At 36.6% G+C, this 18,986-nt stretch overlaps 1 protein-coding gene across 18 annotated transcripts in view; it reads left to right on the forward strand.

Moving 5' to 3' along the window:
• PLEKHA1 (pleckstrin homology domain containing A1) overlaps positions 1-18,986 on the forward strand; it is a 54,557-nt gene that overhangs the window by 9,840 nt on the left and 25,731 nt on the right. For 13 of the 18 annotated variants that reach the window (XM_086378006.1, XM_086377999.1, XM_086378012.1 and 10 more), the window contains exons 2-4: positions 9,650-9,810; positions 15,441-15,497; positions 17,801-17,846. In XM_086378006.1, the coding sequence (XP_086234132.1) occupies positions 9,670-9,810; positions 15,441-15,497; positions 17,801-17,846 (244 nt within the window). In that variant the 5' untranslated portion in view covers positions 9,650-9,669. The remainder of the gene's footprint in view (positions 1-9,649; positions 9,811-15,440; positions 15,498-17,800; positions 17,847-18,986) is intronic. The other 5 variants (XM_086378014.1, XM_086378008.1, XM_086378010.1 and 2 more) reach the window with 2 other exon arrangements.

The raw sequence follows: 18,986 nt of genomic DNA on the forward strand, positions 1-18,986 counted from the left end.
ATTTCCCATGAAATGATGGAACCAGATGCCATGATCTTCGTTTTCTGAATGTTGAGTTTTAAGCCAACTTTTTTCACTGTCCTCTTTCACTTTCATCAAGAGGCTTTTGAGTTCCTCTTCACTTTCTGCCATAAGGGTGGTGTCATCTGCATATCTGAGGTTATTGATATTTCTCCCGGCAATCTTGATTCCAGCTTGTGCTTCTTCCAGTCCAGTGTTTCTCATGATGTACTCTGCATATAAGTTAAATAAGCAGGATGACAGTATACAGCCTTGACGTACTCCTTTCCCTATTAGAAAGCAGTCTGCTGTTCCATGTCCAGTTCTAACCGTTGCTTCCTGACCTGCATATAGGCTTCTCAAGAGTAAAGTAATGCTCAAAATTCTCCAAGCCAAGTTTCAATAGTACGTGAACTGTGAACTTCCAGATGTTCAAGCTGGATTTAGAAAAGGCAGAGGAACCAGAGGTCAAATTACCAACATCTGCTGGATCATCAAAAAAGCAAGAAAGTTCCAGAAAAACATCTATTTCTGCTTTATTGACTATGCCAAAGCCTTTGACTGTGTGGATCACTAAAAACTGAAAAATTCTGAAAGAGATGGGAATACCAGACCACCTGACCTGCCTATTGAGAAACCTGTATACAGGTGAGGAAGCAACAGTTAGAACTGGACATGGAACAACAGACTAGTTCCAAATAGGTAAAGAGTACGTCAAGGCTGTATATTGTCACCCTGCTTATTTAACTTACATGCAGAGTACATCATGTGAAATGCCTGGCTGGATGAAGCACAAGCTGGAATCAAGATTGCTGGTAGAAATATCAATAACCTCAGATATGTAGATGACACCACCCTTATGGCAGAAAGTGAAGAAGAACTGAAGAGCCTCTTGATAAAAGTGAAAGAGGAGAGTGAAAAAGCTGGCTTAAAGCTCAGCATTCAGAAAACGAAGATGATGGCATCTTCGTGAAGTGATGGTCCCATCACTTCATGGCAAATAGATGGGGAAAGAGTAAAAACAGTGTCAGACTTTATTTTTTGGGGCTCCAAAATCACTGCAGATGGTGACTGCAGCCATGAAATTACAAGACACTTGCTCCTTGAAAGAAAATTTATGACCAACCTAGATAGCATATTCAAAAGCAGAGACATTACTTTGCCAACAGAGGTCTGTCTGGCCAAAGCTATGGTTTTTCCAGTAGTCATATATGGATGTGAGAGTTGGACCATAAAGAAAGCTGAAGCGCTGAAGAATTGATGATTTTGAACTGTGGTATTGGAGAAGACTCTTGAGGGTCCCTTGGACTGCAAGGAGATCCAACCAGTCCATCCTAAAGGAAATCAGTCCTGAATATTTGTTGGAAGGACTGATGCTGAAGCTGAAAGTCCAATACTTTGGCCACCTCATGTGAAGAACTGACTTATTTGAAAAGACCCTGATGCTGGGAAAGATTGAAGGCGGGAGGAGAAGGGGACGACAGAGGATGAGATGGTTGAATGGCATCACTGACTCAACGGACATGAGTTTGAGTAAACTCTGAGAGTTGGTGATGGACAGGGAGGCCTGATGTGCTGCAGTCCATGGGGTCGCAAAGAGTTGGACATGACTGAGGGACTGAACTGAACTGAACTGAGGTTTGTCATAGCTTTCCATCATACTAATTCAGATGCATTGTGTCGAATTTTTCCTTTTGTGTTGCATTTGTATATTTTTCTTTTACTCTGAAAATCCAGATTCCTAATAACAAATAAAAATTGTTTTATTTTAAATATAATCATAGCATCAATATGTTTGCATTGTCCTATTGTTGAAGTACATGAAATACTATCATTCAAATAAAAGAGTTTGAGAATTACAATAGCAAGTAGGATTGTCAGTCATAGGAGAAATGCACATTTGATTTTGTTAAATGATGTCAAATTCACCTCGGCAGGGCTGTACCATTCTGCATTCCCACCAGCAATTTAAGAGAGTTCCTATTTTCTCACAGCCTTACTGTTATAGCATATTGTCAAACTTTTGAATTTTTGCCAGTCTCATAGATGAGAAATGGTATCTCTGTGCAGTATAGATTTTGGGGGGAACTTTTCTTTTTGTAATGAAGAGCTGTGATATCCACAGAAGTAGACAGAATAGTATAACAACAGTACCCAGCATTGAGCCCCAACAGATTTCAACCTGGGCCATCCCTCCTTCATCCATCCCTCCTTCCAGATTATTCAGGTAACACTTTGTGTAAATAAATATCTCTAGATTATAAGGATCCATTTTCTTAGTAATATAACCACAATGTCATTGCACTGGAAAAAAAAAATTAGCTATTTCCTTAATATCTTGAGGCAGTATTCAAATATCCAGTTTCCTTAGATAAGCCAGTGTTGTTGTTATTAACAAGATTTAAATAAGGTCCACATGTTGTGATTACATCTTTTCAGGTCTTTTAATCTATAGGTTCTTCCTCCAGTTTCTTTGCCGCTGCTCCTTTCTAATTTATTTCTGAAGAAACCATGTTGTTTGTCCTGAGAAACTTCAAGAGTTTGAATTTTTTCTATTTGAATCTCTGATATAGTTGAACATGTTCTTTTCTCTGTCTTCTCTGTTTCCTATAAATTGGTAGTTAGATCTTGATTCGGGTATTTTTTACACTTTTTTCCCCCCATAAATGATAGATGGTATAAATTCCACAAGGAGGCACATGAAGTCTGTTGCCTTTTTTTGTGATGTCAGTAGCAATGGCTATATCTCTGTATGTTATTTTGGGATTTTGTTATATGAGTGAAGTTGAGCATCTCTTCATATATTTAAGGGTCATTTTTATGTTTTTTCTTGTGGAATATGTGTTCATGTCTTAATTGATTTTTCTATTGAAGTTTTGATATATTTCCCTTGACATTTTTTGCAAGCTAAATTTTAGGGAGACTAGCCTTTTGTCATGTAAGGTGCAAGTATTTTTTACTGGTTTTGACTTACTATCAGGACTTGGCACACAAAATATTTTTTAAAAAATTATTTGTAGTCACATTTATCAGTGAATTTTTTGTTCTGGATTTAAAAAAATTTTTGGAGTTAAATCACATACACTAAACTTTTAAAGTTAACAATTGATGAGTTTTGACCATTTTGTTGCATGCATTACGAGTTCCTTTATATTGTAGAGTGCTATTCCATACTATAAATATACTATATTTTCAAAATCTATTCACCTTTTGTGAATACTGACATTTGTGTTGTTTCTGGTTTGGAGCTATTATGAATCAAGCGGCTATGAATATTTATGAATTACTCTTTGCATGAATATACTTTCATTTCTCTTGAGTAACACTTAGGAATAGAATGGCTGGGTTAGGTGTATGTTTGGTTTTATTGCCAGAACTTTTCCCACAGTGCTTGTACCATTTTACATTCTCATCAGCAGTACATAAATTCTGGATGCACCACACCTTTGACAATATTTGGTGGTGTCAGTCTGTTTTAATTTTAGCCATTCTAGGTGAGTGTGTATGTTTCAAAAACATATCACCATTATTGAGGTATAATTTTACATACAGTAAATTTTACTCCTTTTAGTGTACAGTTCTATAAGTTTTGATGGATGCATGTAATTGTTTAAGCTGTACCACAGTCTAGATGTGCAACATCTGTGTTGCCAAAAAATTTTTTCTCTAGTGTTCTTTTGTAGTCAGGCCTATGACAAGCCCTAGCAACTGTTGTCTGCTTTATATCACTGTAGGTTTCTTTTTTTTTTTTTCCTTCATATGCAGTATAGCTCACTCTGTGTGGTATGTGAGCCTACTATTTTTGATAAATGTATGGTTGTGTATCTTATCACAATCATGATCAGAACAGTTTCGTCACTCCATAAATTACCCTTTGAAGTCAGCCACTCTCACTGATCTGTTCTCTATCCCTGTAGCCTTTTGGTCTGACTTCTCTCACTTAGCAAAATGCATCTGGCATTTACACACGTTGTATATATCTCTACTTTGTTCCTTTATTTTGCTAGGTAGTATTCCACTGTATTGGATGTAACACAGTTTCTTCATTTACCAGTTAAAGAACATTTGGATTGTTTCTGCTTTTTGCCAATTATGAATAATGTCGTTTTAAACATTTGCATATACATGGGCTTCCCTGTGGCTCAGCTGGTAAAGAATCTGCCTGAAATGCAGGAGATCTGGGTTCCATCCCTGGGTTGGGAAGATCCCCTGGAGAAGGAAAAGGCTACCCACTCCAGTATTCTGGCCTGGAGAATCCCATGAACTATATAGTCCTTGGGATCTCAAAAGAGTTGGACATGACTGAGTGACTTTCACTTTCACTTCACTTTGTGTAAAGGTAAGATTGCAATTCACTTGGATAAATACCTAGGAGTGGGATTGCTGGGTTGTATTGTTAAGGGTAGTATAACTTTCTAAGAAACTGCCAAAGTGTCTTCCCAAGTTGCTTTGCCATTTTGCATTCCTTTCAGTAATATGAGAGAACGTGTTCATTTGCTTCACATTCTTGACAGCATTAGGTATTGCCAGGATTTTCTTTGTTTTTGTTGTAGCCATTTTAGTAGGTGTGCAGTGGTATCTCACAGGTTTTATTTGTAGCATCTTCTTGACTAATGATGATGAGCATCTTTATATGCTTATTTATTATTTGTATGTCTTTTTTCTTTTTATTATTTTTAAAAAACCATTATATCTTCTTTGTTGACTTGTCTGTTCAGATTTTTTTTGCCTATTTTCCAGTTTTTTTGTTTGTCTTATTGTAATAGTTCCTTGCCTATTTTTGGATATGTGTTATGTGATAGATACATGTGTACTGAATATTTTCTCATGTTCTGCAGCTCATCATTTGACTTCTTAACTGGTGTCTTTCAAAGAGCAGTTTTTAATTTTTATTAAGTCCATTATATTAACCATGTCTATGGTTTAGGCTCTTCGTGTCTTACCTAAGAAATCTTTATCTAACCCTAAGGTCATGAAGACTTTGATTCATATATGTATATATTCATGTATGTGTGTGCACTCTCAGTCGAGTCCGAGTCTGTGTGACCCCACAGACTGTAGCCCTCCTGTCCTTGGGATTTTCCTGGCAAGGATACTGGAGTGGGTTGCCGTTTCCTCCTCCAGGGGATCTGCCCAACTCAGGGATCCAACCCACATCTCCTGAATCTCCTGCATTGACAGGTGGATTCCTTACCACTGAGCCACCTGGGAATCCCATATATTCATAAAATATATATCGGTATATATTTTATATATGTGTATATATAAATGTATTAGAATTTTAATTGTATATTAGGTTTCCAATCCATTTCAGGTTAATTTTTTTTTGACATGACTCACTAATTGTTCCAACATCATTTATTAAAGATGTTTGGAATGGCATTGACATCTGTTGAAAATCTGTTGACGGTGTATATATGAGTCTGTTTCTGCATGCTATTCTGTTCCCTGTATTTATCGTTATCTTTTCACCAATCCTACACTATCTTCATTGCTGTAGCTCTATGGTTAGTCTTGAAATCAAGTAGTATAAGTCTGTTCTTTGAAAATAGATTTAGCTTTTCTAGATCTTTGCATTTCAACTTACAGAATAGAATCACCTCATCAGTGTTTATAAAATATCTTGGAATTTGACTGAAAGTATTGATAGCTCATTCCTTTCTGTATCTGGATAATGTTCCATTGTATGTATTATACATGTTGATGGACATGGGTTGTTCACACTTTTTGGCTCTTGTGGTTAGTATTGCTGTCAACGTTCATGTATAAGTGTTTGAGTATAAGTTGAGTATAAGCATAAGTTCATGTATAAGTGTTTTAATTCTTTTGGATATATACCTGGGAGTGCAGATGCTGAGTCACATGGTAATTCTGTGTTTAACTTTTGAGGAATCACTAAACTGTTTTATGCAGCTGTTGTGCCATTTACATTCCCACCAGCAATGTAGGAGGGTTCTAATTTCTCTCCTTCCTTGCCGATACTTATTATTTTCCTCTCTTAATTATATTCATTCTAGTGGGTGTGAAGTGGTGGCTCATTGTGCTTTTGATTTACGTTTCCCTAGTGACAAATAATATCGAGCATCTTCTTGTGTTCTGGTTGGCCATTTGCTTCTCTTCTTTGAGAGAAATGTCTTTTTAAGTCCTTTGTCCATTTTTAAACTGGATTTGTACTTTTGTTGTTGAGTTTAAGAGGTTGTTTTTTTTTTTTTTTTTGTATATTCTGGATATTAGACTGTGACTTCAAAAGTTTCCTCCCATTCTATATACAGTTTTGTTTCATTTTCCTGATGTCCTTTGATGCAAAAAATTTTTTAATTTTTGTGAAGTCCAATTTGTCTTATTTTTTCTTTTGTTGCTAGTGCTTTCAGTGTCATATATAAGAATTCATTGCCAAAGCCAAGGTCACGGATTTTCTTTTGTTTTCCTAAAGTTTTATAGTTTTAGCTGTTATATTTTGATTAATTCATTTTGAGTTATTTTCATTCATTTTGAGTAAGACAATTAATTCATCTTATTCAATTCATCTAATTCAACAATTCATCTAATTCAACTGAAAATGAATGATTAATTCATTTTGAGTAAGATGTGAAAGTGAAAGTTGCTCAGTCATGTCCGACTCTCTGTGACCCCATGGACTATACAGTTCATGGAATTCTCCAGGCCAGAATACTGAAGTGGGTAACCTTTCCCTTCTCCAGGGGATCTTCCCAACCCAGGGATCAAACCCAGGTCTTCCTCATTGCAGGCGGATTCTTTACCAGCTGAGCCACAAGGGAAGCCCAAGAATACTGGAGTAGGTAGCCTATCCCTTCTCTTGCAGATCTTCCCAACCCAGGAATCAATCTGGGGTCTCCTGCATTGCAGGCAGATTCTTTTTTCTTTTTTAATTAATTTATTTTAATTGGAGGCTAATTACTTTAAAAAACCTCTTGATGAAAGTGAAAGTGGAGAGTGAAAAAGTTGGCTTAAAGCTCAACATTCAGAAAACAAAGATCATGGCATCTGGTCCTATCACTTCATGGGAAATAGATGGGGAAACAGTGGAAACAGTGTCAGACTTTATTTTTTGGGGCTCCAAAATCACTGCAGATGGTGACTGCAGCCATGAAATTAAAAGACGCTTACTCCTTGGAAAGAAAGTTATGACCAACCTAGATAGCATATTCAAAAGCTTTGCCAACATTACTTTGCCAACAAAGGTCCGTCTAGTCAAGGCTGTGGTTTTTCCTGTGGTCATGTATGGATGTGAGAGTTGGACTGTGAAGAAGGCTGAGCGCCGGAGAACTGATGCTTTTGAACTGTGGTGTTGGAGAAGACTCTTGAGAGTCCCTTGGACTGCAAGGAGATCCAACCAGTCCATTCTGAAGGAGATCAGCCCTGGAATTTCTTTGGAAGGAATGATGCTGAAGCTGAAACTCCAATACTTTGGCCACCTCATTCGAAGAGTTGACTCATTGGAAGAGACTCTGATGCTGGGAGGGATTGGGGGCAGGAGGAGAAGGGGACGACAGAGGATGAGATGGCTGGATGGCATCACTGACTCGGTGGACATGAGTTTGAGTGAACTCCGGGAGTTGGTGATGGACATGGAGGCCTGGCGTGCTGCAATTCATGGGGTCACAAAGAGTTGGACATGACTGAGCAACTGAACTGAACTGAACTGAATTACTTTACAATATTGTGGTGGTTTTTGCCATACATTGACATGAATCAGCCATAGGTGGACTTGTGACCCCCATCTGCAGGCAGATTCTTTACCAACTGAGCTCTTAGGGAAGCTCTATAAGATAAGGGTCCAGTTTAATTCTAAAGCATATGAATAGGGCTTCCCTGGTGGCTCAGGTGGTAAAGAATCTGCCTTCAATGCAGGAGACCTGGTTTCAATCCCTGGGTTGGGAAGATTCCCTGGAGGAGGGCATAGCAACGCACTCCAGTATTCTTGTCTGGAGACAGAGGAGGAGTTACAAAGAGTTTGACATGACAGAGAGTAAAAAATATAACAGTTTCATATGAATAGCCAGTTGTCCCAGCACTGTTTGTTAAAGAGGCTTTTCTTTCCCATTGAATGGTATTGACACCCTCGTTGAAAATCAGCCACAAATGTATGGGTTTGTCTCTGGTCTCTTAATTCTGTTCCTTTGGCCTGTGTCTTTCTTCATAGCAGTATACCACACAAGTTGATAGTTTTTACCTGTTAATATGTGTTAGTATAGTGTATTGATTTTTCAAGTTTTGGTTACATTTTAGAAGTTTTTAAAAACTTTGGGTAAGTTTATGAAAAAATTATCTCCAAGTGTCAGATTTATGATAACACATGTATACAAACTTAATGGATAGTTTTTTTTTAAACATTTTGGTGTGTGTCACCATTTCTCTAGCTGCATACAGTTAAGTGATTTAGATAGGCAGTGTATCAGGGCATATTCTAACTGAATTTTCGCCATGAGTTTAATGAAGAACTAGTTACGTAAATAATTCAATCTGTCACAAGATGTTGACACTGGCTCTAGAAGGACCAGAGTAAGAACAATCTAGAGATTTGCATCACATCAGGAGGGAATCACATATCTATAGTTCTAGAGAAAAATGGATGGAAACACTGCCTTTTACCCAAGTCATGATTTTTAACTTTAATCAACACAGCAAAAATTTCAGTCCTTCAGAATCAAAATATGATATACCTCTGAAGTTTCTTTTCATCTGTAACTTCTCTCTTCTTTTTCCTTTAATAATTTATTTGCTGAAGAAAATGGACTTTTGGTCCTAATGTTTCCCACTTTTGCAGTTTGATATGTTCCTCTGTGTTCTTTATTTCCTATGAATTATGAGTTGACCTTATGGAAATCTAGAGACTTGATCAGATTGCGATAAAACGTTTTTGTTGTTGTTGTTATATGCACTTCATTGCTGATGTTTGTGTCTTCTGTTAGGAGGCACATAATACCTGCTTCACTGGTGACTCAGACAGTAAAGAATCCACCTGCAATGCTGCAGATCTGTATTTGATCCCTGGGTTGAGAAGGACTCCTTGAGGAGGGCATGGCAACCCACTCCAGTATTCTTGCCTAGAGAATCCCCGTGGACAAAGGAGCCTGGTGGGCTGCAGTCCATGGTATTTCAAAAAGTCAGACATGACTGAGTGACTAAGCATAGAATACCTGCTTATCTCTCTTTTTATCATGTTAGCTTACTTTATTTTGATTCGTTTTGGTTTAATAATTCTAAGGGTTTTAGATGGGAAGGTTAAGATACAAGCTCTAGAGTCCAAGAATCTTGGTTCATGTTTTGTTTCATTACCTACTAGTTCACTAATTTTGGAAAGTCACTTCCCCTACTCAGTGTTAAATTTCTTATCTGTTAACATGAAGAGGGGATGATGGTGCCTACTCTTGGGGAAAAAAGTAAGTAAATTATTCAGCTGAGATGAATAGTTCTCCTTTGTCCCCATCAGTGTACAGTTGCATATAGTAACCACTCACAGTAAACTTAATTGCAGGTGATTTTTGCCCTTGCTTTTATGTATTCACATTAATCAGCTCCCAACTAATGTTGGAAAGTAGGCTCTTTGTTGAATAAATTGTACCATAGCATATTTTGTGCTTGAAGTCCACTGAGAAGTACTTACTGCTAATTTTTTTTTTTACAGTGTAATGTTCAAGCTCAGAAATGCCTTATGTGGATCGTCAGAATCGCATTTGTGGTTTTCTAGACATTGAAGAAAATGAAAACAGTGGGAAGTTTCTTCGGAGGTACTTCATACTGGATACCAGAGAAGATAGTTTTGTATGGTACATGGATAATCCACAGGTTTGTAAAATCCAAAAGGTTCCCTCTTCAAAAGCATATGAATTTTAATTATTAATTATTAAAGTATTTGATATACTATTCAGGTGTTAGGATTTGTCTCCTAAACAACATATATTTAAATTTATTTCTACTGACTACTTATTTCTACTATTCTCCTTGCCCTGTGTACCCCCAAATCCTACTGTGATAAAGTTCAGAAGATGAAGCTCAGTTTATTTGATAAAAATTTAGGCATGTGTTTGTTTTTCCTTCCTTGGGAGAAACAACTCTAACTCTGGTAGAAAGTTTTTGGATTATTTAGATTTAAGATACTGTCTCTAAGATAGAGACTGCTGCTGCTCTGCTAAGTCGCTTCAGTCATGTCCGACTCTGTGCAACCCCATAGACGGCAGCCTAGCAGGCTTCCCCGTCCCTGGGATTCTCCAGGCAAGAACCCTGGAGTGGGTTGCCATTTCCTTCTCCAATACATGAAAGTGAAAAGTGAAAGTGAAGTCGCTTAGTCATGTCCGACTCTTCGCAGCCCCATGGACTGCAGCCCACCAGGCTCCTCCGCCCATGGGATTTTCCAGGCGAGAGGACTGTCTTCTGGTAAATAAGCTGCTTAACCAAGTTGACACTCTTGCACTTGTGTAGTCCTTTCATTTTTTAGTGTCAGATTTGAGTGACAGCCATTTGTGAATTTGTTTTTTTGTTGTTGTTGTTGTTGTTGTTGTTACCTTGCAAATTATTGGGGGCAGATGTCATCTATTAAAAATTAGAATACCATTTTTATCATCTTTGAGAGGCCTTGGCCTGGAGATCATCTGTTGAGAAGTTTTAAATTTTCTTTACCCGTGAAACTCTTAATTCAAATTGAGATGTATATTGCAAGGAAGTAAGTGCAAAGCAAGAGACGAGTCCCTAGCAAACTTCTAAGCTGATCTGGTCTAGGGGATGACCTCTACAGGTGAGGAATGAAAAGTTGAGGAGAGCAGGGACTGGTAGGAGGTTCTGTTCTGTTTCACAGAGAAGGAACCAGAGCCCCTAACAACGAGTGTGGTGTTCTTTTCTCTTCAATATTGATTTTAGATTAGGCAAAATGCATATTGCTAATACATTTATATTTGTTCATATAGAATTTGAGTTGTGGGGAACTATATTTAATACTTTCAGATAAACCATAATGGAAAAGAATATAAAAATGAATTCATTTTCTTTCATTTTCTTCATTTATGCAGAAAATATGTTCATTTTGTGCACGTGTGTGTGTGTGTGTGTATGTATATATATATGCAGCAGAAATTAACACAGCATTGTAGATCAACTACACTTCAGTAAAAAAAATCAAAGAAAAAAGAGAATAAGATAAATACTTGATAACTGAAGAAGTAGTAAGTCAGTAGTACCCTTGAAGGCCACAGGGTTCTGAGTAATCCCAGCAGGACTTTGTGAAAAGCAAGTGCAGTCCGGAAGCAAACATCCCCTCATCGTCTCTTCTGCTGGGGACAGACCAAGGAGAGATGGTGAATTGGAGCCTGATAGTGATAGGTTTTTTAAAAAATTCTCTTATATGAAAGGTAATAAGATGATAATCAGGGCCTCTAGGGGTTTACAATGTACACAAGCTCACACAGTGTAACTGGAAGTTGATCATCAGCCATTATTTTAGAAAATATAATGTCATATATCTTGGGTTTGAAGTTTATCCATTTATCATTTACTATACCAGATATTACTGACAACTTCTGCTGATAATTAAAAGAAATTATAAACTTCAAACTAATTTTTTTGAGTTGTAAGGGATCTTAATCCTTAGTATTAATTCAGTCTCCTCCTTAATGCAAGAGACCCATTTATCCCTGATGTTCACTATGTTGTTTGAACTACACATTACTAAAAGGTATTTATTATATTTGAGACAGCTTTAATTATTGTTTTGCATGCCAAAATCTAGTTCTTTGTATCTTCTATTTATTGATCTACTTTACCCTCTGAATCTCTATGCATTTGGTCCTATATCCACATGCAGCCTTTCAAATTTTGGAGGATTATTTGTATTTTAATTCAGTTTACATTATTTGATTGCTGACCTTGTATGAGGCTTTTTTTTGCTAGGAACTGTGTCTTCTCTACCCTTGTCCTTATTGAACTTATCGATACCCTGTTTTACTCTCTTATCTCTGAGTATGACCAACTTCCTTGGGTGACAGTAACCTGTCTGTGCAGCTACATGATTAATACCTTTATTTACTTGATCAGAGTCATTGGGAGAAGGAACCAGTCAGCAGAAATCAGAAGTTCATGTTTACCCTTTTTTCCCTTTTTTTTAAAAACATGAATCCAGTTCTCCTTTTTATTGCCCATCTCTTAATCTGTAGCACAATCCCACTCCATGTTTCCAAGGTGGGGAGTAACTTGGCCCCTCTTGACTCCCTCTGATTACCGTTTACTAGATTCCAGTTTCTGATTTTCCTTCCCACACAAGCCATTGCTCAGTTCTACCTATGAGCTTCCCTTGATTTGTCTCTTTCATAAGATCTGGTTGACTCTTGTACAGTTTCTCCTGAATGTTATTTACAACTGCTTGATTGTTTCTCTGTCTTTATATAATAGGTTCTTCTCCTTAGAATTTCTCCTTTTGTCAGTACTTCCCACTTAAACAGAACTAAAGGAAAAGAACAAAATAGAATATGTATATTACACCAAAGGAACAATAAACTTGGATTTCAGAGGAAAGCTGTGATTGTAGCTAGCAGAGGGAGTGAAGGTCCTCCCAGAAGTGGTAGTAACATTTGGAATTGACCTGGAAGAAAGAGTATGATTTTGGCCAGGATGTGGAGAAGTGGGTATTCAGTGCTCACCCAGTAGTGTGGGGCAGGAAATCAAAGTAAGGAACCCTGTGGCGTACCTGGAAAACAGTTGGCTTTGGCTGTAGCAGGGAGGGTATATGTTAAAGTGTGTACTTAGCTAGATCTTTTTCACATTAACTCTTTTTTTAAAGCCAGATTTCTGTGGTGTAATTAATTAGCCCATTAGTTTTTTTGAATGGAGTGCAGAATTTTAAATTTGTCTTTTTATTCAGTTTGTTCTTAATAATTTTATCTCTTCATTCCAACTGATAAGAATCTTTTACAATCTGTGTTCTATCATTCAGTGTATTAGCCTTCAATACCAGCTTTAAAGTGTCACTTTAAAATGTATTAAGACATATCTCTTTATGAAAACTTTAGTAAAATGTCTTGCTAACATTATTGTGGTTGAACCACGTGAAATTGCCATTTTACTACCATTTTGATCTACTAAAAAAAAAATGGCGATTTCATATGATTCAACCTGGTTGCACACTGTTCTACTGATTTAATAGCCTGTACTTAGGGAGCCATTCTTCCTCTGATCACTGCTTTCTTTACATTAACCATTGGTTTAAAAATCCGTTCTAGAGTATTACTAGGGAATCAGTTTGGGGCTTTCTGTGTTTTGTTGATGGTGTGAGAAATGGTGGAGAGTTAATTAAGTAGCTTTATTAGAAAGTGAATTTGAAAAAACCTGAAAGAGGATTTTCGCAAAATGAGTAGAGGAACTCATAAGAATAGTTTGTTTCTCTTTTTATCTTAAATGTCATACTAGTTTATTATTTCTTGTTCATTGTCAAATAACAGATTTGAAACCCATTTCTTTCCTGATTGAAATTGGCAGCAATCATACCACTTTGTAGAAACTAGATATTTTGAATATCCTTTATCTGCCAGGTACTTAACGTGTCACTAATTTATGACCCTTTATGTCATGCAGTCAGGACATAGTTGCTCATTTCTTTTTCTCACCCATGGGATTAGAGCTGTATTCACCTAGTTCAAATGATAGAATTATGGAGGACTTGAAAAATAATGATTTCAAATTGTGGAATAGCAGTATTTGGGGAAAAAAACTGTTTGATAGTGGTTAGAAGAGCTTGAAGACATTTTAACATTTCATTTCCTTATCCAAATTGAAAAGAAAAAACTCTTTAAACATAAAACATTTTGTATAAGGACAACCATTTAAAGATACACATTAAAAGTTATAATTTTATGTACATATTTATGATATAAATTTAGAAGCTTGTATCAATATATAGTCTGGAGTTTAAAGCAAAACATAATGCAGTTTTACTTTGCATAGAAGTGAGTTTTGAAAAGACATGCCCCTGTAAACAATAATCAGTTTGTGTTTGAGAATCCCATCTTTTAAATGTCTAGGCTTCCATATCATTAACTGTTTCCACTAAGCTTACAGAGGTTTGAGACAGGTACCTCCTAATCATTCATGAGAATAAACCCATAGATTTTTTTCTTTAATGTACATTATTATAAAGGAAGTTAAAAATTGATCCTTAATCTATAGTGGAGGAAACTTTCAAAATCAGGATTGTTTTACTTTTACTTTTAAAATCATCTATCAGTCTTTATGTTTATTACTTTTTTGCAGATTCTTCTGTCTGGTTTTCCCATCTCCATCTTCCTTGATTATTATAGTCCAGTACATTTTAATTAAAGCACAGTTTTCATTACAGAACTGCTTAGAAGCCTTCTTTAATGGTGTATGTATGTGTGTGTGTGTATATATATAATTTTTTTTTTTTTTGGCTGCTTGCAGGATCCTAGTTCCCTGACCAGGGATTGATACCCAGCTACCACACTGAAAGGACTGAGACCTAAACACTGCATGGCTAGGGAATTCCCTCCAAGTCTTAACAGTATAAATTCCTTGCTACTTTGTTTCTTATTTAGGTCCTCTATAATTAGGTTGTTAGTTTAAGTTCCTAAACCACTGTTTCCTACTTCAACCCTGTGTGACTCCGTTTTACAGCCCAGCACAGTCTCTTTCCCTTTTCAGTACAGAACATCCTCATCCACTTGGTGAAACTCATCTGTTTCTCTGCCTGGAATATTCGCTGTCCTGTTCTTTGTGTTTCGAACTTTTTCTTTATAAAGTCTAGCTTCAATGCTTTTCATTCTTCCACTGAGTCTTTTCTGATAGCCTCAGGCAGAAATGATTCTCCTTCTTTTAAGACACATACCATATCCCAAACTTGGAAGGGAAGAATAATTACATTTTTAATGAATGTGCCAATATATACATTCCCTGTTTTAAAAGTGTCAATAATTTTCTTGAAAAATGGTATCAATGTAGATTAGTAATGGTGTAATAAATACTAACATAATTTAAATGGGGGAAAATCCAGTCTTTTTAAAGCCATATATGTGATTTAATAATTTTAATAAAACAAAGTAGTATATGTACTTTTTTGAAATTTCTTACCTTTCTGTTTGTTTTATGTCTAAATATTTTTTCCCCATTGCTTTCTGAAACAAAATCTGATCTTGTTTATGGTTTGTTAAGCTCATGAAAAAAGTTTAGATATAATGATAACAAGACAGCCTTTAGCTATAACAGAATGTGTTGTGGTGGAACAGAAAGAGTTCATTGTTGTTATCCTTGTTGTCCACTTGATTTCAAACCTAGTAAATACTTGAACTGAAAAGTTAACTTGTAAAGTGTGACATCTAAACATCTGATTTCTTAACTTTTTTTTAGTGTGTATAGGATATTTTATGTTAAATAAATTTGTAATGTTGGATATTAATTATATGTTAATAATTTGTTTATAGAACCTACCTTCTGGATCATCACGTGTTGGCGCCATTAAACTTACCTACATTTCAAAGGTAGTCTCTGTGTATTGTCTTACATTCATGCTTGAATGAAGATCCCTAAGAATGAGAGTATGAATAAAGGGAGCCGACTCTTCTCTTTGTCATTTAAGATGATGATGTAGTTCATATCACACTGAAAACACTACCTGATTACTATGTTTAGGAAGTTCTTTGGTAAAATTAGGAAATTCCATCAAATTTAGAAAGAGTACAGAGTTAAATTATAGAATGTAGCAAATTGGGAAGTTAACATTAACTTTTATGATTAGGCATATGAATGTCAGAAGTGGATTGATCTGTTAATAGTTAGGTTCTGTCTTTGGGAAATCTGGTTAAGATTTTTCTAAATCTGTGTTTATTTAAACTAATTTTTAATCTCATTACCTTTGACTTTTTGTTTCTTTACATCTTACTTTGAGGAGAACTATCTTCATGATGAAAGATGATTTTTCCCTCATTTGACTTTGTCTCTACTGATTTCTTTTCATGTTTGTTGACTTCTCAGAAATTTTTGCAATACTATTTTTCTTTTCAAGAATTTAGATTTGTATTAGGTAGTTTTCCCCCTCTTATTATCTTTTATTACTGTTTTGGGAACTGAGATAGAGAGATGCTGAGGAACTATTAATAGCTTTGTTTTACAGAAAGTAATAAGCTTAGTGATGACTTGAGGTATGAAAGTAGCAACACAGTATGATTAAATAATATGCATATACATACTATTATGCATATATTGGGATTTGTTAGCAAAGGTCTTCATCAGAGGACCAATTTACAAGAATGCCTCTGTTTAAAAGAAAAAGATATTTTTGATAAATAAAAAGCTTTGTATTCAGTATTATAATAGAGCTATTCATTCTCATTGACCAAAAAATAAAATAGTCCTTGGACAACAAAAATTACATATTTAAAGGGAACCATTTTACTTTAAAATCGTTATTATGTAAATTTGCAGAAGACAAATTTTAAGTATACCTCAAGTGTTCCTATAAATTTAAGACATTTAGTAATACTTCAGGGTGGCTTGCAACTTACATTCTATAACTTTTGTTAGGAAGTGTAGGATTCCATTGTGGAATAAACTGTAGATGCCCCCCAACACCCCACCCCCTCATCAGTTTACTTGATTGCCTGCAGTATACATATACTGCAGTGTAAACGTGCTGCCAGGGATTTTTGACTCTTAGTGAAGTGATGTGGAAAGGCCTATTTTATTGGAATAGGCAGTTGAGGTAGAAATTGCCTGTGTGCCTGTGTCTTTTCAATTGCTTATTGCCTGGTCTTTTTAAAAACGGGAGGTTTTTTAAGGATTAAGATATTAATTCAGTAAAACAGGCAGACTGACTGGCCACTGCTTTCCCCTCTTCCATTGCTTCCTTTTTTAAATATAAGCTTCTCTATGTGGTGAAGTTTCACCTCTGCCCCATAGCGTACTGAAGTTTGAATTGTACCCTTGTACTCTACTTTAGACTTGCCACTTCTCCCTCAGAATTTATCCCTGGAACAAATTTCATTGTGATTCAGTGCTCTGAATTTGTAGTTGGGATCAGTCAGGAAACCTAAACTTAGAATTCCTTCTGAAGGTACAGAACAGATGCTACAATTCTAAGGGCACTGGGCCCTTAGACACTGGGCAGCAGCGTGGCAAACAGCCCTGGATGGTGGCAAACAGCCCTGGATGGGCTTCCATGTGAGCTGCTTTATAAAGGCTAGCAGCAACCAGGGGCAGCTAGTTGTTCACTTTCCAGATGGAACCACGTGCTGCATGTAGTAAAAGGGGTCCCTTATCCTAGGGTATTCTAATGTACAAGTGAGGATCCAGTGCCATTGGTTTCCTCATTGCAGATGAGTGTCTTCTGGATTTTTGGCCTTTATTAAATATACAATCTGGCCCTTACCCACCACCATTTCCTCATGCAGTTAATTTAGAAATATGCAATTTGGGAAGAATTCATGGTTTCTTTGGAGTATTCCTTGAGGGTATTTTGAAAATTACATGAAACCAAAAATGTTTATATGTGTGACATAAAACTTACTGGTTTATTTTCAGTTTCTTCATACTTCTTTTGAAGAAAAAACAATTTTGTTAAAAGAGAGCATGGAAGTATCATTTGTTTTTGTGTATCTTACATTTGGGACCCATGTTCTAAATTTAATTTATAGTTCTTTTTCATTTGCCTTAAAGTTTAACTTTAGATCTGTGTTGCTAAATGTGTGTGAGTACTGGGAAATTGTACATGTGGAAGTTCACAGTGTTTAAGGTTGATTATAACAGCATATGAAGAAGTGAGTGATTCATTTCTCTCTCTTGTTAGGTTAGCGATGCAACTAAACTAAGGCCAAAGGCTGAGTTCTGTTTTGGTGAGTAGCTGTATTTTATATATTAGTAATTTTAAGTTAGACTAATATAATTACATCATATTGCAAGAGAAAACAGTCACAGAAGGCCCACGACTTAGTCCTGCGGGTTAATGAATTATTCTAAGGCAGATTGCCTTGAAACTACAGTCTGGTGAAGCCACCCCTGAAGCCTCTTCCTGTGTCCCATCCCAGTCACAACCTCCTCCCACTCTGCCCATGTGTAATCATTATCAGTGATTACAGTGATCACATCCAGCAAGATTAATTTTATTATCATTTGATGTTCAGTGCTTAAATAATGGAAAGGATTTAGTTTACAGCTTATGGGAAATGAGAAGTTCACAGCTTGGGAGCAAGGTAGTTAAGGGTATTTGATTAAGTGCTCAGTAAACATTTAATGAAGGTCTAGTATATATGCGCTTTGCTTGGCACTGGGGGCTGTGAGAGTAATAAGAAGCAGTTGTTGCCCTTAACAGTCTCCCAGGCTGCAATCTCACAGACGGGTACAGTTCAGTTCAGTCACTCAGTCGTGTTCAACTCTTTGTGACCCCGTGGACTGCAGCATACCAGGCCTCCCTGTCCATCACCAACTCCTGGAGTTTACTCAAACTCATGTCCATTAATTCAATGGTGATGCCATCCAACCATCTTATCCTCTGTCATCCCCTTTTCCTGCCACCTTCAGTCTTTCCCAGCATCAGGGTCTTTTCCACTGAGTCAGTTCTTCACATCAGGTGGTCAAAGTATTGGAGTTTCAGCTTCACCATCAGTCCTTAAGGATGGTCTGGTTGGATCTCCGTGCAGTCCAAGGGACTCTCAAGAGTCTTCTCCAACACCACAGTTCTAAAGCATCAATTCTTCAGCGCTCAGCTTTCTTTATAGTCTGACTCTCACATCCATACATGACTCCTGGAAAAACCATAACTTTGACTAGATGGACCTTTGTTGGCAAAGTAATGTCTCTGCTTTTTAACATGCTGTCGAGGTTGGTCATAACTTTTCTTCCAAGGAGCAAGCATCTTTTCATTTCATGGCTGCAGTCATCATCTGCAGTGATTTTGGAGCCCAAAATCAGGTACAGGGCCAGGGAATTATCATTGCATTTATCACAGGCGGTAGATAAAGGGGTGGCAATCTATT

This window comes from Bos grunniens, chromosome 26 (assembly GCF_055505025.1).
Source record: "Bos grunniens cultivar Pamir isolate PY7600 chromosome 26, Bosgru_T2T1.0, whole genome shotgun sequence".
In the NCBI taxonomy this organism is placed as follows: domain Eukaryota; kingdom Metazoa; phylum Chordata; class Mammalia; order Artiodactyla; family Bovidae; genus Bos; species Bos grunniens.